Genomic DNA, 25529 nt, shown 5'->3' with positions numbered 1-25529 from the left:
CACTGCCTTAGCCAGCCCTTTTTGCACACGTCTCCGTCGGCCGTACATATTTTTTCTAACTGTAATGATAATCTGGGACCACACAGCGACCTGAAATTGGCGCAGCGTATTCAATAAAGTGACCTATGACTTAATCGAGGCTTTAGAAATGAACACAAAGGGATTCTGTATTTGTTCAATATTTTGATAACCGACCACTCCCCATCATTAGAAAAGCGATGTGCCCCCCCCCCCCATGAAGTAGTAAACCATGGGGAGACACTGCAGTCTGATCAATGGGAACAACGTGTCACTGGAACATGTTTTTTTCTTTACAGCATGTGGGTCGATACGTGTGTCCCTCTGTTGTTGTAGCGTCGCTTCTCTGAATGTCGCCATGTTTCCGTCATCCGGCAGGTCACGTGACCTGAAGGCACCTTCCCATCGTGTTATAACGGACTGACGGACTGTTTGTTCTTAATGGACATTTTTTTTCCTTTTAATACTTTTACTTTAAGTAGTTATAAAACCAGTACTTTTATACTTTTACTTAAGTAAAAAGCTGGAGCTGATACTTCCACTTCTACAAAAGTATTTTCAAAACCTAGTATCTATACTTCTACTTGAGTAATGAATGTGAATACTTTTGACACCTCTGTGAATGGTTACCCACGTCACAGTTAGTACGGGGTTTTCACCCAGTGGGGAGACCAGTCCTTCACATGTGTACACACATGACCTATCATTGCCTCCATCTCTCTCTGTGAGTCCTGCAATGAGCTCTACATGAGCAGTGCTGTGACGCACCACATGTCATATGATATAAACCCTCCACTGCTCTGAGATAATGTGCGTATGTGCCGAAGAGATAGTTCTAATATTTGTTGCCATGAATCACATTGTGGTTTACAATGTGTCTTTTTGCTGTGGGTCATTTGTATACTGTCCAGCAGCATCTGAATTAGCATAGTGAAGAAAGGACCATGTACTGGCAAAGGGACTATTTCATAAATGCATGAATGATGAATGCTATGCTCCATTGAAATTACTGTATTTTAACACAATTTCATTCTACAGTATCCTTTGGTATTCACCACTACATATAACACAATAACAATAAGTCACTTTTTATATGACAAAATACCAGCACCAGGCTAGTTGTGGTAGTTTTGGAAGTCAGTGGGTTTTTTTTATAATCAAAGAACAGTATCAGTCCCTCCAGGAAGTATATGCGGCCATCATTTGTTACTGATAGATTTACTCTACTTATAAACATCTTTTTCTCCACTCATCTATTTGGAAACCAGTTGTGGCTTTTACATCTGGGATCCGTCACTCCTAATCAGACCAGCCAGCGTAGGTATGATGACATGCGGATATACAAATAATTTAATTTAGAGAGAACTATATGAAAAATAGGACATCCTTGAAGGGCTCCAGGAAGTTGCCCATTCACACAGTGTAGATATACCAAAGTGTGGGGAAGTATGTGTGTCGAATGGCATCTGCTCAGGCTATGAAACAACTGTAGCTCTGCCTTGGTCTCTTTTATTTCTTTATCTGCTCTGCTTTTCAATTCCTAACACTGATGAAAGTTCTCTATCATTACACCAATGGAAATGCAATAAAGTAGGAGATGCTCATAAATATGAAGGAGAGAGGTGGGGGGAAGGGGTTTCTTTTGTGCTGACCAACAAAGTAGAATAACCTCCCTTTGAGTAACTATACCCCATTAAGAATGGAATGCAGCAAATAAGAGTGATGTTCCCTTTGGGTTTAATAGAGACCCTTATACTTTTTCCCGGGTACCTCCACAGAAAAGTTAACAGTTAACGGCTTTAGCCGGCCTTATCACAGGCAGGTCAATATAAGTATAACCTAGTCTGTTTAAATCACAGCATTTGATACATATAATCCAAATCCAAATATGGTGTTACTGTCATTGTTCGGAATGGTGATTGTATTAAATTGATCACTTAACTATATTGTTGTCAACCAACGATGGTCAAGGCGGAAACTCTCAAACTTGCTTTTACACCGGACACATGGCCCTTAGTGCTGTATTGATTTTAAAACATAATGCAGTGCTTTGAATTGTTTCATTCAGTAGAGAAGCTGTAATGCTGAGACTCTTAGTTTTTTGTTTGTTGTTTTCCTTATGGCCTCAGTTTACACAGGTGTAAACAACTGACTACAAAAGATCTTTCATGTTCATGTTTAGTGTGAAACAACAAACAACCAAATTCAACAACAAATATAAAAAAGTTTTAAAAATGTAATGAATAATAATTCTGTCACGGAACGTCAGACAACGCCTTCTCCTGGTTTCACCAGATCCCTCTCTCCAGAGTACTAGGACTGCATCTCCCATCATCCATCTCTGCTATTGTTGTCCCCTCTTATCATTATTAGTCACCTGTGTGTCATTTACTCCCCTTTTATTTAGACTCCCCCGTCCATTGCTCATTTGTGAAGTCTTGTTACACCCAGGCCTAGTTTCTAGAGTACTTCCCGTTTGGAGTTTGTTATGTATGTCGGTATTTCATTGCTGGCTTGCCTGTGTTAATAAAGTACTGCAAATTCATTAAACATAGAAGAAACAAGCAACAAATTATAAAAGAAAATGTAATTGATCACTGAATAAGCTGTCAGTAACTCCACATGTACATTCAGTGGTCGAATACATTGTGTTCCTGTATATTTTATTGTATTGTTTATTTCTATTTACCAGATTAAGATGATAATAAATCTTCTTTGGGAGTAAAGCAGTCTGTAACCATGATGATTGGATGCTCCACAGTTTGAAACAGCCCAGTAATTTCATTATTAAAATCTTTTGACAGAATTATAACCGCTATAAATTTAGTGATGAGACAACATGCTGATTTAGAGGACATTCACAAAGGGGTCCTGTACATCCATCTCTCTACTTGATCTCTTCAATTTATTTACTACTCTGTATCTGTGTCCTTGCATATTTCTTTTTTTTCTGTCACTATGTGTTTAATGTATTTCTCAGTTTGTGTGCTTCTACAGCATCTGTGACTCACAGACAAACAAGACAGCAGGTGGTGTGTGATGTAATATGTGCTACATATAAGTATTCTGTCTGTCTACTAGATCTACCTGAGGAGGAAACAGGAGACCACTCTCTGGCAAACTGGACCCCTAATGGGTTCTGCTTTAAATAGTGTTTAAATACGCATACTTACACGCTTTACTCTGGGCTTTAAAGAATGCAGAGGTTGAGGCATGTCTTCATGATTTTTCCTCACAGCAACTTATGCTGAAACAATCTTATGACAAATTTTGTTCAAATTGAACATTGGTCTTACACAATAGTCGTGTATCTCCACGATTTCCGGGATTGGTGAGCACAGGATGTCATCGTCAAGGTCCAAGCTCCCTCTGCTCCTGTTTGGTATCCTCCTTTGCAGTTCCTTTGCTCCTCTCCCAGTTATCAGCAGTAAGAGACATAGCATACGGAGTGCCGGGCCATTGGTGCGTGCCTTCAGCAGCTGCTGGGACAAAAGGGAGGTGACTGCTAGAGATGGAGAATACCTGCTAGGGATAAAGAGGCTAAGAAGACTTTACTGTAATGTGGGCATTGGCTTCCACATTCAGGTCTTACCAAATGGGAAGATCGCAGGCGTGCACAATGAAAACAGATACAGTAAGTTGTTTTCCCTTTCCCTCTGAGAATATTCAGTGTTCAATGTAAAAAAGGCATACAATTATGGTCATCAGTTTTCTAACTTGAGTAACTAAATTTGCAACTTTTATTCTGGGCATCGGAACCATCCATTCCTGTATGAATAGTTAAATTAGAATTAGTCATTTATATCTTGTTGATTGATGTGAATTGATAATATGGAATTCACTTGGGCACTACTTGAAAATAAATCCTCCTTGATTTCTTTATCTCAGGATGTAAATAACTTCAACAGGCAGCTAGTTAGTGCTGTCAATTTGAAAATATAGAAGGGGGGGGGTAAAAACCACAAGGTTGTGTTCCATTAGCATTATTGCTATTATTGGATCCTCATATTAAATTCTGTCCCATAAGCAATTTCAGGCTGAATAACTTCTCACAGACTACCTTAATCCAGGGGAAGGATCGAACAACTCAGCTCTCTCTCCTTTTGGCTTCCGGACACCCCAGCTCTGACAGCCTATTGAGTCATACATTTTATTTACCTTCTAGACATGCAAAAAAAAGACAAATGTAGTTCCATAAAAGGTTCAATTTGTAAATTGTATGTATTTCGATTAAATGTTATACATTAATTCTGCGTGAAAGTGCTTTTTTGATGAAAGTTGGACTCATTTCACATCCAATTGTCGGTATTGGGCACACAGTCACAGGAAACTAGTAGTGTCTTCAGTGGATTGGTGTCCACTTGAAGTCATTGATTGTATTGACTACTCCTACATATAATTAAAATAAATACTTAATAAAGACCAACAATTCATGTCTTTACCAACTCAGGTGATATAGTTAACTAACAACTGATGCCGAAAAATGTCAACACTTTGCTCTACAGCGCTTCAGTCGATCATTGTTGGTCTCTCATTTAAATAATCTCTATATTCTGCTGAACCTTTCCATGTATTATGCCAGGCATTCTGGAGATGTCCCCAGTGGAGAGAGGAGTGGTCACTCTGTTTGGAGTGAGAAGCGGCCTCTTCATTGCCATGAGCAACAAAGGGAAACTCTACGGCTCGGTAAGAACTGATCTGATCATTTGATGACAAGATGTGTGAACTGAAATGAAATAATTAATGTATTAATACTCTAACCTCATGACCTAGTTTTTCAATGGGGGAACAAGGACAGATAAGATATTTTATTTTAACGAAACAATTGACGTTAAATCAGTGCTTTTAATGTGTATTTGCTGTCCACAGCTGCTTTACATTTGTATGTATGAAAACATTTGATTAATCTGCAACCAGTGCAAAACAATATTCCAGTGTTAATCATGATTAAATCACATGCAGTAACATAAAAATGAAATTTTTCTTAGTATGCCCACTGACAAAGAAATGAGTGGTTCAACCATGTTGGGTGACCACATCATCTTCTCCGAATGATTCAGGTGTAATTATAATAATTGCAGTCTCCTTCTCACCAAGCGGCACAAAGTCTGCACACAAGCTGAACAGTCTTGTCACCCATTCTACTAAAATCTTGTCTCTGACTTCCTTAGCCAGCTCTTTGGTCCATGGTGGAGAGGTTGGAATCGGAAAAAAGGGTTTTGTGGACAGTTGTACTTTTCTTAAAGCAAGAGAGTAGGTCTACCCAGTCTGTGGCAGCCAGAATGTTTGCTAGGTGCTAGAGGATCAGACTTCACAAAATCAAAAGCCCATCAATTTCTAACTTTCATATCATGGGACATTCGGGACATTCTGGATTTTATTTATTTATTCTGTTTCTCCCTCCCCATTATTTGATATACCTAAACCTTTGTGGAGATAACTGCAAAGAAGTGCAATTTATTTAATGAGCATTTTACACATTATTATATATCTTAATTATGAATAATATGTCATACATTTGTGTATGTTGGTCACATTTAACAATCACCATTTAAATGACCATATTATTAACAGATTTCAGTTAATTTCTACCAATATTTGGTACACTTTCAGCTATTAAGCCTTCAAATATTAAAATGTTCAGCTCATTCAACAGAGGGGTGCTATGACTTTTCAGCTTTCTAGCTCTTATAATTGAATTTAAATGAATTAAAATCATAAACCTTTTAAACATGGTTTCCAATGGAGTTTGTTTTCAAATCCTCTTAAACTTCTTCAGCTTCAGACACCATTTGAACTGTAAAATAGTCTGAACTATTTTATTTAAAAAACAGCTTGTTGATATCTATTATACTTTTTTCATAATGACTAATTATGTTTCATTAGTTTTTGGGTGATTGAGTTTTAGTGTGTATTGCGTTTCTTAGAGTGGAGACTGAGGAGACAGCGAATGCAGAGTCAGTATCCGGTAAAAACAAATGGCACTTTTGCCCTTACGGCTACAATATGCACTTTTCAGGCTTCATTTTCGATCAAAGCGATGCCGTGCTTGTGCTGGTCGCAGTCATATGGGTATAGAATCCCACAGTTATTTACTTTTGTCATGAGGAGCCCGAGAGTGAGACAAAGTCTGTCTCAAGCCCCATAGGCTCCAATTCAAACCTGCCGACATATTTCTAATGAAAAAACAGAAGGTTCATGTTTTGTAAACTGCTATTTGAGTCGTTTTAAGACAGAAACAGTGTTGTGCCTGAAGGCGTTCATTGAACGATAGTTCATGAAATATTTTGGGCGAACGTGAACTGAACGTACTGTATTAATGCCCGATGAACGTTACTGTGAACTTGTTCATTTTGGTGTCTATGACGGCACGTTCTTTCAGGTTAACGTTGTTCAATAGGGTCCCAGATTTCTATAGAAAACACCAAATCTGGCAACTTCAGCCACCAGCGTCGCACCACGCTTGCGTCATCAAAAAAAAGAAATGTATGGAGGCGACAGCTGCGTGTAGCAAAGAGGCGGCGTATAATAATTTAAATGAGTTTATGAAGTTACTGACATGGTCGGTGAGGATGGGAGGAATCTGACCTTTCTTTGCAAACATTTGCACCTTAATGATAACTCGTGCTGTTATTCCTTATTTCAAAAGACCATTCAAGCAGCATGTGTTTGGGAATGTACTGTAGGGGTGAACGCTGCAGCTGCTGCTAGTGTGGAGTGAATGGACAGCAACATTAAAGCAACAATGGGGAAATGCTGTCCCCTCAATGCTAATGTAAACCTTGGTTGGATAAGGATTCAACATTGGATATGAAGATTAAATCTGATGCATAGCTTCAGTGTTAAAACTGATAAAATAATTGCTGTCTGGTTCTATATGGGCTGTGGCAATCATTTTGAAAAATAATAGCTTGCAGCAACATATGGAAAAAAAATAACTGAACTAGTTGGAACTGTGAACTTAGTTCAAATATTTTGAAGTTTGAACTATGAACTGATATGACAGTTAATTTTAAAATATGTGAACTGAACTTTGAACTAGTTCTTGTAGAAAGTGAACTTTCCCAACACTGCAGAGAGAGATATGTAACCTACACTGATGCGTTCGGTAGAGTCTTGTGTCTCTCAAAATGAAATTATTTTTTGGATAACTTTTATAGTTTTGCTCCAGGGGACATTTGTTTGAGGTGTGGATTCTGTGTACATCACTGTTTCTCTCTGCCCTTTGAGCTCGTTAGTGACTGCAGGGGCTCAGTTGTCACGGTTACTCATAGACACGCGCTGCTTTGTCTGTGACTCACAGCTGATCCGTATTCACTGATTAGTGCAGTCTGACAGGACCATAAGGTATTCAGATCTTACAGAGGACATTTCAGAACCTTCCTTTGCTTCTCTCCACCCCCCCTCCTCCTCCCCAGGTGCTCCGTTGCCATGGATAGTTTCACACGTGCGTTGCACTCTGTCTCACACAGCCATAAACCATAACAGCGGATTAGTCAATGACGCAGTTATGCAGTCTGTCAACACAGACATCTCTCCCTCCCTCCTTTTCTCCCCCCAATCCTATCATTTCAAAACAAACCCCCCATGGAGGGGATTCTTACTGTAATGTTTGAGGCCTATCAATAACTTCTTAGTTTGAATAACAAATGTTCTGTCTTCAGTCAACCCCCCCCCCCCCCCACACCCAATACCATCATTTCAAAATAAAAGCTGCAATAATTATCTGTAATTTAACCATAAAGCTCAGGATAAAGCCGTTTCGTTGAATACTTATTGGTATTGGACTGGTATTAATACTAAAATGACTCTTACTTCAACTAATACTAGTACTATTACAAATACTGTTCCTACCAGTCGTAGTGACACTGCAACTTATAGTACTTTTATAGTAGAGAAGTAGTACTAGAATTTCTTCTGCTATTAATACTTTAACTACTCTTTCCTCACTCTTAATCACTCAGTTTCTCTCTCTCTCTCATAATTTCAACATAAAATAATTATACTGTAATGTTTGATAAGGCCTTTCAATTAATAACTTCTTAGTTTGAATAACATTCTGTATCCCAAACCCTTTCCCAATTCCATAACTTTCAAAATAAAAGCCTCAATGAGTATCTGTACCTTAACCATGAAGCTCAGAATGAAGTTGTTTTAATTAAATACTTTTTGCTCCTTTAAATACTAGCACAACTACTAATATTACTAGTAGTACTTCTAAAACTGATTCTTACGTCTTACTATTTTTTTTTCTTCTCAGCTTTTGTCGGCTTTCAGTTTCTTCCATTTCAGTATTTTCAGCAGTTTTTTGAATTTTATATTGAGCTTCTGCTATGTATGTTTTCTGCCATGTGTGTACCATCAGCAATTCTTTGTATTTCATTTAAACCTTTCTCATCTTTTCAGAAAATCAATTAATTCATTTCAGCTTCTCCCATTTCTGTATTTTCAGCAATTCGTTTAAATTAATTTCAGCTTTTCTGATGTCTGTATTTTCAACTACCTTTTCAAATTATTTTCTGCTTTTTTATTTCTGTATTTTCAGCTATTTTTAAAATAATTTCAGTTTTTCCTTTTTCATTTCTGGATTTTAAGCAACTTTCTGAAATTAATTTTCAGCAGGAAATGCATTTTCTAGAATTTTAGATCTCAGCATTGCTAAACAGATCTGAATATGCTACTTTTATACACTTCACAGGTGAGTTCCTGTTAGTATTCAGGACACATCTTTACACTGCTGTTTTTATCTATTCACTGGTAACCAGTGTACTGTGGTAGTGCGAGCTTGTAACCCAGGGAGAAAACAAATTAATTCAGCCCAATGAACCGATTATATGGCCATTAACTGCATTTCATTGTGATTAATTTAACAGGCAACTTTGTTTTCCCTCATGTAATCAGATAATAGAATTTCTTTGAAATTACCAAGAATTATTAATACTGACGTAAACACACAGAGTCAACTGTGGAAATGTTATTCCATGTCACAGCTAATTATAGGTCACTTTCATCTTGCCGAAGTCATAGGTCTAATGGTTTATTCGGTAGCGACTGCCCAAACATTGGAATGATCAGCTCTTGTTAAAATTGTTTTGAATGCTGACTGGTCCAAACACCAGTTAGTCATCCAGTTACTCATCTAACAGCAGGCCTCTATGCACAAAGGTAGGGGGTTTGGTTGGGGAAGGGGAAGTGAGGTTGACCTTTGGTTGGAACTGCCCCCAGACCTGTGAGTAAGCCTGCCATGGCAATGAGTTGTTTCGTTGTAATATGTATGTTATCATTTATAGAATAACGGCAGATCAAGTCCCCAAACAACGCCGTCACACCATCCGGGCAGGGGGGGGGGGGGATGGTGCGAACGCTATGGCCGACTGTTGAAGAGTAACCTATGTGGATAATTTTTTTCCGTGACAAATTGGATGTGTGGCTAACAGTTTTTCTCCATTGCGTTGGCTCAATTCTTGAAACAGAAATTACATTCTCAAAGCTCTTAATGCATTTGGTAAAATAGCCTATATGGTTGAGCACAACTACATAGATCACCTTCAAAAGGTCATATCTCACCCAAAACAGTTAACTCAAGCTTCAAAACCAAGTGCCCCCAAAATGAAAACTTCCTTCTCGATTGCTGCGGCTCATCTATCTCTCGAAAAAAAACGACATTCTCAAAGCTTTAAATACATTTGCCAAAATAACCTAGATGGTTTAGCAAAACACTATGGCACACCTGCAAAAGGTCATATCTCACCAGTCAAAACGAATTCCTTTTCTCATACAAATAGTCAGTGGCCCCAAAATGAAAAGTCCCTTTGTCATTGTTTAAACACTGCAGATCAAAATATTTAGTTGTTTTGTCACTATGGCAGAGGACCATTGAAATCCCTCATGTCCACCAGTCTTAGCCCAGTTCTTCATTGACAATGGTTACTGTACTGTTTTTTTTGTCTAGCTAACAGAATACAATTGTGTATAAAAAAATAAAATAAATGATACAGGATTTTAGGGTAAGTAGCCTCCAAGGTTTGACATCACACATTGCACTCATACTACCGGAAATTGTAATTTACTGTATTGTAATTGCAATTATCATTCACAAACATAAAATAACTTCCATACATCAGAGTAAAAAGCAGCATAATATACTGTAAAATAAACACAGAAACAAAAAACAATAAAAATGATATGCAGCCTACAGTGCTGTAAATAAAGCTGGTTGAAGAATAAATAAAATAAAGTTCTAGTTTCACCTGACTGTCAATTGTTGTAATACTGTGAATTTATCAAATGTTCCAAGGGATTCATATATGGTATTCATGGTATTATGTTCTTGAGTAATTTTGACAATTGAACAGACTATTGTGCATGTGATGACATATACAATGAAATTACGCTGAGACGTTTTGGAGCGAAAAACAATTAGACTGAGAATCAACAATCAGTTTAGATCAACAAGATCTATTCACTTGGAAATTGTGCTTTATTAAGTTAAGTTATTTGGAGGTTTGTCAATGTTGTTTTGAGAATGTAATTTCTGTTTCAAAAAATGAGCCAAACCAATGGAGAAAAACTAATGCATGACACTTGAGACTCCTGGTTTAGCCCCCCACCCCCCCCTCCCTAAGTGCCAAGACACAATCAAGTAGTGTTCTTAGAAACTAAAAGAATGTAGTATTGACTTCATTTTCTTCTTCTCCACAGGGTCGATACAATGATGAATGTAAGTTCAAGGAGAATCTTCTGGCCAACAATTATAATGCTTATGAATCCGCCGCATACCCCGGGATGTACATCGGCCTCGGCAAGACTGGCAAAACCAAGAGAGGCAACCGGGTCACACCCACCATGACAGTGACACACTTCCTGCCTCGGATATGAATTTAAAGAACAAAACTCACAAAAGTAAAGAAGCAAAACAAGGCCATTGTTTTGGACATATTTTACTGTTGGACTATTCCTAGTATCCTCCTGTACAAAAGGTGTAAAACTCTTGCTTTATTTCCAAATATTTTTGCTTAATAAGAATGCAATGTTTGTGTAGATGACATGTTCTTGCAATAGCCCAGAATGGACAGGGCAAATGCTGGCTCCAGAGACGGCCTTCACCTCGTTTACTTGGAATCCATTGTAATCCTCCAACATGCTCTAATGTAGCTGTAAATTGCAAAACTGTGCTACCGCCCGCTGGTGTTGGATTTTCTTTGCTTATAAAGTAGGTAGCTTCTAGAGGCAGAGGTCCTGAAAGATACCACAGCAATGCAACAAGTTCTTGTGCTTGGTGGCTAACGTAACCCACTCTTTTAGAGGGAGGAGTGCGGAAGGGTTATTCAAATGGCTGGAATCATCCAAAACATTTATGAACAGCACCAAATCCTATGACAACATTTGTACAAGTGCACATTCAAACATATATCAATGATAGCGGACATGTTAATCCAGGATATACAGGACTGTCTCAGAAAATTTGAATATTGTGATAAAGTTCTTTATTTTCTGTAATGCAATTAAAAAAACAAAAATGTCATGCATTCTGGATTCATTACAAATCAACTGAAATATTGCAAGCCTTTTATTCTTTTAATATTGCTGATTATGGCTTACAGCTTAAGAAAACTCAAATATCCTATCTCTAAATATCAGAATATCATGAAAAAGTATACTAGTAGGGTATTCAACTAATCACTTGAATAGTCTAATTAACTCGAAACACCTGCAAGGGTTTCCTGAGCCTTGAAAAACACTCAGCTTGGTTCAGTAAACTAAATCACAAGGATGGGGAAGACTGCTGATCTGACTGCTGTCCAGAGGACCATCATTGACACCCTCCATCAGGAGGGTAAGACACAAAAAGAAATTTCTCAAAGAGCAAGCTGTTCACAGAGTGCAGTTTTAAAGCACATCCACAAAAAGTCTGTTGGAAGGGGGAAATGTGGCAGGAAACGCTGCACAACCAAGAGAGATGACCGCAGCCTTAAGAGCATTGTGAAGAAGAGTCTCTTCCAGAATTTGGGGGAGCTTCAAAGACAGTGGACTGAAGCTGGAGTCCAGGTATCAAAAGCCACTGTTCACAGACGTGTCCGGGAAATGGGCTACAATAGCCGTATTCCCATGGTCAAGCCACTTCTGAACTCAAGACAACGGAAGAAGCGTCTGACTTGGGCTATGGAAAGGAAGCACTGGACAGTTGCAGAGTGGTCCAAAGTCCTGTTTTCAGACGAAAGCAAGTGTTGTATTTAATTTGGAAGTCAAGGCGCCAGAGTCTGGAGAAAGGCTGGAGAGGAGCAAAATCCAAGTTGCTTGAAATCCAGTGTGAAGTTCCCACAGTCAGTGATGGTTTGGCGAGCCATGTCAGCTGCTGGTGTTAGTCCACTGTGTTTCATCAAGTCCAGAGTAAATGCAGCTGTGTACCAAGAGATTTTAGAGCACTACATGCTTCCGTCTGCTGAAAAGCTCTATGGAGATGAGGATTTCATTGTCCAGCATGATCTGGCACCTGCCCACAGTGCCAAAACCACCAGTAACTGGTGTACTGACCATGGCATTACTGTCCTCAATTGGCCTGCCAATTCCCCTGACCTGAACCCCATAGAGAATTTGTGGGGTATTGTGAAGAAGAAGCTGAAAGACACCAGACCAACAATGCAAATGAGCTAAAGGCCGCTATTGAAGCATCCTGGGCATCCATAAAACCTCAGCAATGCCACAGGCTGATTGCCTCCATGCCACGCCGCATTGATGCAGGAATCCGTGCAAAAGGATTCCCAACCAAGTACTGAGTGCATTAATGGACATTTTCAAATGTTTGATTTTGTTTTGCTGTTATAAATCTTTTTTTTACCCTAACCCATAATCAGCAATATTAAAAGAACAAAAGGCTTTCAATATTTCAGTTGATTTGTGATGAATCCAGAATGCATGACATTTTTGTTTTTTTTGATTGCATTACAGAAAATAAAGAACTTTATCACAATATTCAAATTTTCTGAGACAGTCCTGTATAGTTCCACATTATCACTTAACTAGAACAAAGTTCATATAAAACACTCTAAATTAGCCTGCCTAGAAAAACAGTCTCTTACTGTTTTGATGGGCTGGATGGGCGTGGTGAACGGTCGGTTTCGCCGTTATTCAGCAGCTTTCAGCTGACTTGGGAAGGTTTGAGCTCCTTCGCGGAAAAACTTTGGGCAAAGGTTATTCGGGCCTCCAGGTCAGAGTAGGTCGTTGGTAAAAAGCAACACGGTGAAATCAGAGCACAGCGGTCTCTAAATCCAACGGGAATGAAGTGAGTGGACTAGAGCTGAATGCACGGCTGTACCTGTGTCGCTGGTCTCCGGTAAGGGACAGCGAGAGTCCATCAGCAATAGACAATGTGGTAGTCATACGCTGACAATATAACTGCCCACCGCTGAATGCAGGCTGCGGACAGTGTAGGCAGGCTCTTGTGCTCACCAGAAGAGGGCGATGATGAGTAATCAAGTTAAAATGTCTACCCCACAAGTACTGGTGGAATTTCTTTACGCCATTTATCAGTTCAAGAGCTTCTTTCTCTATTTGAGAATAGTTTTTCTCTGCCGAGGATAGAGTACAGCTAGTATAAGCAATTGGTCGTTGCTCCCCTTCTGGTAAGTTGTGTTGGATAATTGCGCTGATGCCATAGGCAGAGGCACTGCATGCTAAAGTCAGAGGGAAGCTGGGGTCGTAGTGGGCTAACACCCGGTCACTAAACAACAGTTGTTTTTTTGTCAACCAAGCTGTGCATCACAGCATAACACACCCCTCTCCCTGCGGGTGGCTGATCACAATCTGCAAACTTTGAATATGCTGGAACATCAGCTCCCAGTCACACACTAGATCTACTTCTACAAACATCTAGCATTACCACACTAGAACACCCCCCTTACCTCCCTTTTCAAATCACAGGCACCCTCACATGAGCCACCATCTGAATAGGTAGATAGAATTATTGACAGTATGAACATGAATCCTTCACTGACCTCCTAAACTCAGTGAACTATTATTCTTACCTTAAACAACTGCAGATTGAAAATATATGTCCCTACATTACAATACTTTAGAAGACGCATGCCTCCACATCAGACTACTGCTGCTAGTTTTGTGGCAGTTCATGAGACAGTAAGGCCTGGAAAGATGCTCACAGATGGACAATGTATATGAAAGTGTTTGATTCAAGTATCTGAGCATGTATTCTCAGACCACGACTACAGTTGATGGTTGAGAAAAAGAAGCAATGGATGAAATGGACTAATCTTACCTAAGTCTAGAAACGGTTCTTGTTTGGAACAGGGACTCAGGTGCACAGGAAAACACACTTCAAGTAGTCATACCGTAAATACAAGTTCTGTCAATGGAGGCAAACAAATCCAAGTCAGAAACCACAGAAGTAAATACTAGAAACAATGATAAGTACACAAAAGGAATCTGGCAGGAAAACAGGGAAAGCAAGAGAGTATACAGTATGTGGGGTTGTTGGGGGGGTAAACCCAGGGGAGGCGAGTGCAGGAACTGAAATCAAAGGGGACATTAGTGACACAATTAAACAGGAAACACATCTATGATTAAGAGGATGTTACATATTTACTCTTCCGGATATTAGGCTCAAGCTCATTATTCTTCTGGTTATTAAGTGTTATTTTCCAAAAGTATGGGGCGGGCAGAAGGCCTGAATAGTTCTGTATTTTATTGACCTCAATGCCTACATGCCAGTGTATGTTTTTTTTCCTCTTCATAAGAGATATACAATGAAGTTAATAAAATAGCAACAAGAAGAATTGGCTGTGATATGAAAACACATTTTATTTGGTTGGAGAATTTTGGCAGAATGGCCCTTTGCATAAAGGTTGTTAACCCCTGGTAAAAAAGGTATAATAGGCTGGTGGGTTTCAACCTCCTGATCTTCTAGCTGGCTTTGTGTTCCCACTGCTGGCTAGCGGCAAATACTTGTAGAATCCTTGCACATTGCGATGGTGTATTGACATTTGTTATTCCACTCAAGATATTTGTTTTCTATCCTTCATGTTTTTTGAGTCACTCTTTTTCATTACTTAGTGAGGGGCACTGTTGCTAAAGGGGTGTGCGCCGATGTGTGTGTGAGGCATGAGGCAAATACTGACCTGGCGCCCACCTGTATATCCGCAGGATTGTTTCTTTACTTGAAAGTTTTGTTATAACTGAAAATAACTGAGCTGACATCAAAACAGTGTGCCTCCTGTTTAAGTAAAAGTGGAAAATACAGCGCAGTCTGTTCACTTTTCATGATTTTGGTTGTTCCTCACTAACCAAGATGACGACCATTAAGTGTGTCCAGCATTCCACTCTCAACATTTTAGTTGCAATGAGCAGTTTGGTATCGACCAGTTGCCTCATAGGAGTTACCAATCTGCACACATCCTCAGAACAGCACAGGAGTAACATTCCCTAAAAACACTTTAACAGGGAAAAAAAAAAGATTTGAAATTAATACAATTGGTTAATTTCGATGGGAGACAAGTTCAAACGTTTAGTTCAGCAGCTGTGTATGGTGTCCCTCAGATGACACAGGGACAGGTTCAACAGTGATAGTTCCCTTTTCCCCCCCTACAGAAACCATGTAATGATGGAGGAAAATGTTTGTGTGTGGAGCGATGTATGTTCATTGACCATCATTTCACTACTATATTAATAGTACATTTATTAGTAAAGTTCTAAATTGTCATATGAATATGAGACACACACAAAATGTATCGTCACATTTATGTTTAATTTGTATTCATTTGGAATTAAGATCATTTCCTCATTGTGCTATCTATGCCCGCTAGGTGGCAGTGCAGAACTGTGGTTTCACCTTGGGGTCCTAACCCTGTATTTGCGCGTTGTGGGAGCCCGGTCTTCCGAGAGGAGCCTGGGGCTTCAGGTGGGAATAAGAGTTCAGCCGAGACCCCAGGATTGCAGTGAAGTCAAACAGAAATTTTATTTATTATAACCTGAGGGGAAGAGGGGAGGGGGCATAAGCAAACTCAAAACGCCGGGTTCACCGGGATCGCCGGAGGCATCGGGCAGCTCAGCTGGACTCGTCCTGGAGTGAGAAGGGCAGAGGGATTAGTGTCGTTCCGCTTCTTTTCTTCTTCCCCCGCAGTGTCGTCTCACCCTCCCTTTTACAGGCTCTTGATTGAGGTTCTGATTCAGAACACCTGGGAGGTGCACTTAGGGCCACCTGCTGTAGTACCGCCCATCCACTACCACGCCTCTTGGTGGCCGTTGCCTGGCTACCCCAAGCCATGTGGGGCGCTGCTCGCCAGCTGGGCCATCACAGCGTGCAGCGTCTCATTGCTTGAAGACGCTGACAGAAGAAGCCTCACGTCTGCCTTGTTCATTCATTTCTATTTTTCTCAGTTCGTCTCAGGCTCAAGTCTGTTATCAGGCTCTCTCATCCTGACACCTGTAACAAATATCTTCAGGGCCCAGAGAAAATTGTAGATTAGACTATGAATGGTTGATTTACAAGAACTTTGCTTCATGGACAATAGTGTTTTTTTCTCTCCCACTACCCCCACATATACAGTGTGATGAAGTGCATGATCTTGACAACTTTTTGCTGCCAATGGTAAAAACTAAACAAAAACACTGCCCAATTAGCCATGGCACCAGTCGCAAAACAATGTTGAGTTGTAGCAGCTGCAACAACGAAACTAAATACTAAACTAGTAAATAGATGTTTGGGGTCTACATGTGGGAATGTTTCTCGGTGGTTTACAATAGCTGCAATAATATCGATCAAGCTACATGAGATCCTTTCTACTGCCTACTATCATAGTGAACAACCGTGAGGAATTTGGTCCCAAAAACTTAAATTTTGTCTTAAGAACTTTTTAATTCAATATCTCTATCCAATTCCTTATTTCCAAAGACCATGAATTTAGTTTTTTCTTTGTTTAGAAATAGAACATTAACATTAAACCAAGCCATGATCATTTTTAGCTCCCTTCGGTCACAGGAAGAGGACGCAAATGCAGAATCAAAAAAATGCCTAGAGGCAAAATGTGGACGAGTGTTACATCCCCCTTTTAGTCTAGGTGTAAGGGAGCGCAACCCCCGCAAACATGAGCCCTGGTGGAGCGGCGACCAAAGGTATGGGGTCGTGGTGTGAGTGACTGCTACTGACACAAAGGCAAACGGTGTAAACAAATAGGAGGTTTATTCTCTCCTTAAAAGGAAACCAAACAAATATTCAGGGGAAAAGGGGCTGGGCGAGACTAAAGTAAAGAAACAAACAAAAAGGGTGAACACTTCCCTAACTCTACCCAAACAAAATACTCACAAAACTCAACGGAAACAAGCGCAGAAACAATGAGAGAGCACACCAGCGAGCCATCAGAGCTGCAAAACTGACTGATCTAAAATGGCAGGTCTTTATAGACCTGCACCAGCTGCATCCAATAATGAAAGGGGGAGGAGTCCAGGTAGGTCGTTGTCCAATCGGCCGTGAACCTTGGGTGAAGGGTAGCCATCTTCCCTGCAGACATCCTGTACATGGAGAGACAGGACACAAACCAGAACAAACACCCCCAAAACGTAAAAACGAGGAAAACAGGAAAACAAAGACTCACCAAAATCAACAAGACTCAGGAAACCTATTTAATGAACCGACAAGACAAGATGGGACACAGATGGTTTAAATATAGGAAGGAGCAGTTGATTGCACACAGGAGGAGACAATCAGGGACACGGCAGACAATCACCCACAGGAGAACACACCAGGGCAGGAAGTAAAGTTAACCCAGGGACACCAGTGGCAGGAAACTACTAAATCAAACAGGAAACGAACCCACACCGTAACCTTCAACGGCAAAAAAAAGGTTCCTTTAAGTATTTCATTTTCTGTGGCCTATCGTATCAAATGCCTTCTAGAGGTCAACATAAATGCCATATTACTAATACTTGTAATATTCATCTGCCTTTGTTATTTCTTCCACCATCTCCATTAGTGCATGGGTAGTAGTTCTATTTTTCCTTTTAAAGAGATCCAATCTTATCATTTGAATGGATCCAACACTCAAAAAGATCTTTATCATGTTTTTTTTTTCTTTCACAGTTGCATCATCAGATGTTTCGAAAATAACTTAAAAGAAAATGTGTAGCCTTTATTTGGAATAATAAGATTAATTACTTTTTATATTTTTGTAGGCGGGTGAAATTGAATAACACCGGACACAAAACTCTTTATTTCTCAACAACTCTTAGAGGATAGAGCAGTGTTAAAGTAATTTGAGATGTTCAAACACGTTCATGTTTAAAATAGATTACAGTGTAGAATTATCTGTTTATAACATTTCCGTTTACACAAGTGCATATTGTTTGTACACAAATAACTGCAGTGGTAACTCTCCTTTTATTTTATAAAATTTTATCAAAACCCATAAAATATAACCGAATGCACAGTATGCAGATAGAATGTTAAAAATTTCAGAACGTCATTAGCCTTGTAGCTCTCCCATGAACCCTCAACACAACATCAGACCGATCATTTAGCATCAAACAATACATTTTCGAACATTTTGAAAGAGTTCTGTACAGAAATGGCATTCAGAATGTATTTACTTACAGAAAACATCTACCGCTTCACAGGACTGTAGATTTATGGACAGTCACGTGAAAAGAACGAATTTCACTTCCTGTTTCCCTCGTATGTTAGCTATCTCAGGAGTCCAGTGCCCTCTAGCGGCATTACTGGTGAACATCATTTTTCACACTGGGATATATTTTCATAATGGAAATCATTTTTTTTCTTTTTCTTCTCTTTCATTGGTTCTCAGTTGTAAATATTTCTTATAAAGTACTTTTTTTGCATGCCCTTTGGAGACTTTTAGTCATCCATGGCTTTCCCATATATGTATAATTTACTGTGCAGGGTCTAATTGGACAGTGCTATAGGACAACAGAACATTTTAATGATTTTAATTTGCCTTATATTTTGTCAAAATGTGAAAAACTTCTATTATTAAAATGTATGATAGAGAAACCATCTGCATTTAGATTATTAAACTCATCCTCAGTATAATATTTAGAGTTTGATTTAAATTATACTAACCTAATTTTAAAAACTGATTTATGGTCAGTCATATTTTGAAAACTTCCATTGCTGAAGCAGTGAGTTGTGGCCTTAAGGTCTTAGGTGCATCAAGGGGCGGTAACCCTCAAACCCCGTGGTGGAGACCGGTGGTCAGGGAAGCCGTCCGACTGAAGAAGGAGGCCTTCGAGGTTATGATATCTGGTGGGTAATTATTGAGAAGGACTTTCTGTCGGCACCAAAGTGCTTCTGGAAGTCCATCCGGCACCTCAGAAGGGGGAAAAGGGGAACCATTCAAGCTGTGTATAGTAAGGATGGGACCCTGTTGACCGCGACTGAGGAGGTTATCGGGCGGTGGAAGGAACACTTTGAGGAACATAAATCCAACTACTACGCCCTCTTTGGTAGAGGCGCAGCGGGAGGTGGAGGAGGGATTTTCGTCAAGATGGATTGTGAGCTTGGCCGGAGAATCGGAGCAGTGGGGGCGCTATTGCACTCGCTTTACCGTACCGTAGTGACAAAAAGAGAGCTGAGCCGAGAGGCAAAGCTCTCAATCTACCGGTCAATCTTCATTCCTACCCTCACCTATGGTCATGAAGGATGGGTCATGACCGAAAGAACTAGGTCACGGATACAAGCTGCCGAAATGGGGTTCCTCAGGAGAGTGGCTGGCGTCTCCCGTAGAGATAGAGTGAGAAGCTCAGCCAATTCGCGAGGAGCTCAGAGTAGAGCCGCTGCTCCTTTGCGTTGAAAGGAGCCAGTTGAGGTGGTTTGGGCATCTGGTAAGGATGCCCCCCATGACGCCTCGTTTACAAGTCCAGCTGGGAAGAGGCCCCGGGGAAGACCCAGGATTAGATGGAGAGATTATATCTCCACACTGGCCTGGGAACGCCTGGGGATCCCCCAGTCAGAGCTGGTAGATGTGGCCCGGGAAAGGGAAGTCTGGGGCCCCCTGCTGGAGCTGTTGCCCCCGCGACCCGACCCCGGATAAGCAGCTGAAGATGAGATGAGATATTTTGAAAACTTAAATGATACTCTTTTTTTGTTCTCAACTAGGGAATTTTCCCTTTTTCACTCATTATTACACTCACCATCTGCGATTGATAGATAAATGTCATCTGTCCTTTTAAGCATCAGAAGAATTGATTAGAAATAAGATTTGCAGAATTCTTGCTTTAGGCTACATAATTTTATGGCACAACGTATTACACAATATGACATGACCAAAATAAAAAAAAAATGTGGTCAGATTCTTTGAATTTTCTTTTAACCCTGCAGATATTTCCTAGATCCCATGATGTTTTTAATCAAGGTCATGGAAAAGGGGTTATCAATAAAGGGTAGGTGGTCACTTTGGCACTTTTGACCACAGCCGCAGTCTGTAAAAGAACCTTCAAACAACATTAGGCCAGAGAAGAAGTGGAAGATCAGGCACCTATTGAACATATAAAACAACCTGTGACCTGATAATGAAAACACAGACACCAAAAACATCCATGCCTTTTATCACACTTTTGTTCCACATTGTTACACAGCTAAATAAAAGAACACTGGTTGTGATACCAAAACACCCAACTGGGTATTTTCCTTCTACTCTAAGTTCCACTCTAGTGTTTAGGACGTCAGGGATCATTTGTCAGTCCACCTGTGTGTGTCTGTTATAAATAAACTTTGGTGTTCACAGAAGATATTCAGTTTTGCAGCCAGACTTGTTTCAAATTAAACACAGTTTAAGTTTAGTTTATTTGATTGGTTAACTTGGTTAGGTTTAGGAAAAGATCACAGTTGGTTCTAAAATAAGGAGCTTACTAAAAATGTATGTTGTTTATGTAACAGGCATTTTCCAATATCACTTTTAACCCTCAGAATGAAAAGTAAACCCCCTTAACCATATTGTTTTAAAACAGTGAAAGTGTGTGTTAGTGTCTTTACACAGCAAATTTTCAGTTAAATTGACTCTTTGAGATTCAATTTTAACTCTAAGCTGGTGTTTATATTGTCCCAATCTTGTAAATCAACACTCAACAAAGTATTAATAATTTAACTCAGAATAAGTGTTATAATAAATTTGTTCATTGTTAAATACAATGTCATTAAGCTAAAGGAACTTTTATTTTTAATACATGGTGTTTACATTTTGGCCCAGGGAGCAGTTGAGGATAGGTGTATTGCTCAGGGACACTGTGACATGGGGCATAGAGCAGCCTGGGTTCGAACCACCAACCATGTGGTTTCCAGCACACACTCTCCAATCCATGTGCCACAGTACATAGAGTTAAGCCCTACACCAAGTAGAGTGACACTGTACAGTTACATTTCAAACCTATCAAAGATTTACTTTAACTCTACTGCAAATTAATCTCATACTGGATAATGACTCAAGTTCTTTCGTACAATTGACTCTGTAGGAGTTTGCAGTGTGATTTCAGATGCACTAATCCTAGGTTTAATATAAGGAACCTCCTCTGATGAAGATCATGCATTATATTAGTCATCAAACATCTGTACTCTGCTAAATCCAAAGTTAATGTAGCGTGGTCTGCAAACATTTCTGGATTTTCAGTGTGCTGCTGTTCTTCCTCATCAGAACTTCGGACAGACTTTAGAAGAGGCCAAGGCCAGGACCTGCTGGATGGAAGCGAGGCATAGCTGCACCACTTTTTCCATAGGGACTGACAAAATGAACACATTTTGTCCCTAACTGATTATCTGTCTATGAAATTACAATCTATTTAAACAAATAATTAGAATTATTTAATTTAGAATATCCAGTGAAATCTCTAAAAGCTGCATTGGATGTCCTCAAAGTGTGTTCTTGTTGGGCAGAGGACGCTCACAGTTTAGCTTGGGGCCAGTCTGTGTTCAGAGATTCCACCTGTTCAGTGTTCTGGGAGCTGAGAAAGGTGTGGTCCTGAATCAAGTAGGTGGTGATGAACTCAGGAAAATCTCTCTTTAGGACCACTTCCAGGAACATGTCTGCTGCTGTGTGCAACCTCTGTTTAGCCCTGAAGAAGACAGACAGAGAGAGACATAAGGCTTGATCCTCTGAGCCAGAGCTTAAATAGGACAGAATATTCTACATTGATGCAAGTACCTACAGAAAACAATGTAATTCAAAAATATAATAGTATTGATAGATAAAAATTTCTCATTATCTCAGAAGTTAGACTACCTGTATGATTGATTTGAGTGTTTTTTGTCATTCCTAAAATTTAAGCCATTCTATTATTGTCTCATGGAGACCCAATGCTCTACCTGTAGCTTACTGAAAATAGTCTTTTTGTTAGAGATGGTATTGAAGAATAAACACTACACCATCTGCACCACTACACAGTGATTTGTTTTGCGTGTTGTTTCCCCTTGGTTACGGCTACTACTCGTTCACCCGACTACTTACATAAGGCAGAGCTACAATGGAATGGTTTAGATCAAAGCATGTTAATGTTTTAAAATGGCCCAGTCAAAGCCCACATCTCAATCCGATTGAGAATCTATGGCAAGATTTGAACGTTGCTGTTTACACACTTTCTCCATTCAATCTGAGCTTCAGCTTTTTAAATAATAAGAATAGATTTTCCATCTGTAGATGTGCAAAGCTGGTAAAAACTTACCCCCAAAATGGGGCTAATACTTATGTTGTCTGTTGACAACAGATCTCAACCTTTTAGTTAGTGTTAGGGTTAGCATTCATTGTTGTCCGAATGAAAGGTGTTTTTCACCTTCAAAAGTACTATGCTTGTTGTGTTGGTCAAATGGGAAAATGTCTATTTGAATTAGTGCGGTGGCGGCGTGGTTTTGGCTCGGCTGCAGAGGAGAAAGAGGGGGAGAGGCTCAGGGAAGGGTGCCAGGTGGGAGAAATTGTCATCAGGGGAAGGCTGATTGGGCCTGTGCTTTACAAACCCCAGTAGGAGAGACGTCAGCGGGCGAGAGACGTCAGCGGTCGAGAAAAACAATAAAAAGCCATCTCACAACCAACCGTGCAGTCTTCATTTCCGGAACCCCTCCCCGGAACTCAGACGCGTTACAGTGGCGCACAACTCGGCAGTGGGGGGGGGAGGACGATGTCTGACGATGACGACTGACAGCTGGGGATGCCGGCCATGATCATGGCACTGGGCCAGATGATCAGTGAGCTGGCGGCCATCCAGCACGATCAGGCGGAGGCAAACCATCAGTTCCTGGGGGCGCCCCACACCCAGGTGGGGAGGCAGGCCCAGGCGCTGGACCCTCCACCGCCTGACGACGGAGGATGATGCCCAGTCCTTCCTGGAGACCTTCGAGGGGGAGGCATGCGGCTGGCCAGCGGAAGAGTGGCCAGTCAGGCTGTTACCCCACCTGACAGGGGAGGCGCCGACAGCGGCCATGGGGCTGCCACCGGCGGGACTACGCGGCCGTGTTGAAGGCCGTGGTGGACACGCTGGGGCTGCTGCCCGAGGACTAGGGTTGGGTATCGTTTGAATTTGAGCGATTCAGATTCCTGGTTTCGATTCCGGTTCCCAGAGATTCTCGATTCCGATTCTTTTAAGAGGCAGGGTCAAAAAAGTTTAAGTTTAAGATATTTAAAATGAGCTAGCTAACCAAGGGTCTTTCTGAAGGAAAAAGTCTGACCTTCTCCATCAATGTTAATTCTATGAACTTTTTATTAACTTTACTATGAATTTCTAACAGGGCTGTTTTCAACTACAATATAAATATCAAACTATGAACTTGAATATTGTATAAACATAATAAATTATGAATATATTTTAACAGGGGTACACTTTCCTCCAGAGAGCTTTATTTTTGAAACCTCACAAAAACACATTTACACGTGAGTGTATATATACTGGATACTGCAGGTACTTAAACGTTACCTTGCTCCCACTGATGGACAAACCCTTGGAATCAGAGGAAGAGGCAGCGCATCAAACACGGGGCACACGGAGGAGGGGGGGGAGGGCGCGCGCAACTCTCCCAACCTCAAATCAGGGACACTTTCGCTGACGGGGGGCTGCTGGCGGTCGACGCGGGGAGTGCTAGTACAATCTTTTTTTCTTTCTTTGCAGCGCCAGCCTCACTGCTCATTTTAACATATAGGACCGCTCCGCTCGGGCCACCCGGCACCGCCGCGCGCACTCGTCTGATGCGTCACAAATTCACAACAACCGGGAGTTTTTTTGCAGAGTTTTCGGTTTGTTTCGAGAAGTGTAACCACACTTTTGACTGCCGACGCACGCTATACATGTTCGATCGCGCTGTTACGACAACACTTTCGGTGGACGCTTCTTCGTTGGTGTTCAGCGGTTTCTATTTCCGGTCGGCGCCGGCGGACTGAGAATCGAAACTAGGAATCGAATTTTAAACTTTTGAACGATACCAGGTAAATGGCAAAGCTAGTTTCGATTCCAATCGATTCTCGATTCTCGATACCCAACCCTACCGAGGACCACTGACGCCGATTCCGGGAGGCCAGGTTGGGGCCGGACAATAGAACATTCGCATACAAGCAGTGGCTAAAGGATGCAGCAACCAAGTGGCCACAGCCGAACGGGGCAGGAGGGGTGCAGGCCGTGGTGAAGGTGGTGCGGGAACAATTCGCGGAGGGGCTTCAAGCCCGGACGAAAGTGTGGGTCCAGTACCACCGGCCACCGACTCTGGAAGTGGCCATCACCCTGGCGGAGGACGACCTGGCGGTGCACCCCAGCGGGCCGAGGGGCGGAGCGGGCACACCGGCCTCGACCCGACCAGTAGCCGCACCCCAGAACAACAACCACTAGCAGCAGACAGCAGGGCAACCCACACCGGCGACACAGGGAAAAATGAAAAGTGTGAAGGTTGCGGTTAGCTCCCGCCTGACGGACGCGCCAAAATTTTGGGAACAGATTGGCTGGAGTTTAATATGCTAATGGGGCGGACTGCAGGGGTGTTTACGGCCGACAGGGACATGCCACCTGGAAAATCATTCCCCCGGCGGCTGTAACCCGATGGTGGGTCACATGGGATACGGGAAGACACTAGACTGGATAATGACCCGATTTTATTGGCCAGGCATCCGAGGGGACACGCGCCGCTGGTGTGCGTCCTGCCCGGAGTGTCAGTTAACCACCCGGCCATCCCGAGGGCACCGTTACGTCCTCTACCCTTGTTGGAGTTTCCATTTGAACGCATCGGCATGGACCTCATCGGGCCATTCCACCGGAGCGCAGGCGGATATCGCTTTGTGTTAGTCCTCATGGATTACGCAATCCGTTATCCGGAGGCAGTGCCATTGCACAAAATCTCTGCAAAGAGTGTCGCGCAGGCTTAGTTTCAGGTCATCTCCCGGGTCGGAATCCCGAAAGAGATTCTGACGGACCAGGGCACCTCGTTCGGGTCACGCACACAGAACTTTACGGATTACTGGGCATTAAGTCTGTTTGTACTAGTGTGTATCACCGCAGACCGATGGGCTGGTGGAACGTATGAATAA

At 41.3% G+C, this 25529-nt stretch overlaps 2 protein-coding genes across 6 annotated transcripts in view; one reads left to right on the top strand and one right to left on the bottom strand.

Annotated features, from left to right (window-relative positions):
* Window positions 1–3360: 3360 nt before the first annotated feature.
* LOC119210310 (fibroblast growth factor 4-like) lies at window positions 3361–10896 on the top strand. The gene is made up of 3 exons (XM_037460158.1): window positions 3361–3652; window positions 4601–4704; window positions 10720–10896. Exons 1-3 carry the CDS (start codon window positions 3361–3363, stop codon window positions 10894–10896), a joined length of 573 nt encoding a protein of 190 aa, XP_037316055.1.
* Window positions 10897–20570: 9674 nt separating this feature from the next.
* Window positions 20571–25529, bottom strand: part of ugl (ureidoglycolate lyase) — a 33989-nt gene continuing 29030 nt past the window's right edge. For 4 of the 5 annotated variants that reach the window (XM_037460899.1, XM_062560722.1, XM_037460901.1 and 1 more), the window contains one exon: window positions 20571–22086. In XM_037460899.1, coding sequence (XP_037316796.1) covers window positions 21915–22086 — 172 coding nt within the window. In that variant the 3' untranslated portion in view covers window positions 20571–21914. The remainder of the gene's footprint in view (window positions 22087–25529) is intronic. The other variant, XM_037460902.2, reaches the window with a different exon arrangement.

Source organism: Pungitius pungitius, chromosome 2 (assembly GCF_949316345.1).
Source record: "Pungitius pungitius chromosome 2, fPunPun2.1, whole genome shotgun sequence".
NCBI lineage: Eukaryota > Metazoa > Chordata > Actinopteri > Perciformes > Gasterosteidae > Pungitius > Pungitius pungitius.
This window is presented reverse-complemented; position numbering and strand designations above follow the sequence as displayed.

Bases quoted from the DNA above. Each gene is read 5' to 3' on its own strand.
- LOC119210310 (XM_037460158.1), top strand. From the start codon at position 3,361: ATGTCATCGTCAAGGTCCAAGCTCCCTCTGCTCCTGTTTGGTATCCTC. The intron at 3,653-4,600 runs GTAAGTTGTTTT...GTATTATGCCAG, and splicing joins GCACAATGAAAACAGATACA to GCATTCTGGAGATGTCCCCA. The intron at 4,705-10,719 runs GTAAGAACTGAT...TCTTCTCCACAG, and splicing joins AAGGGAAACTCTACGGCTCG to GGTCGATACAATGATGAATG.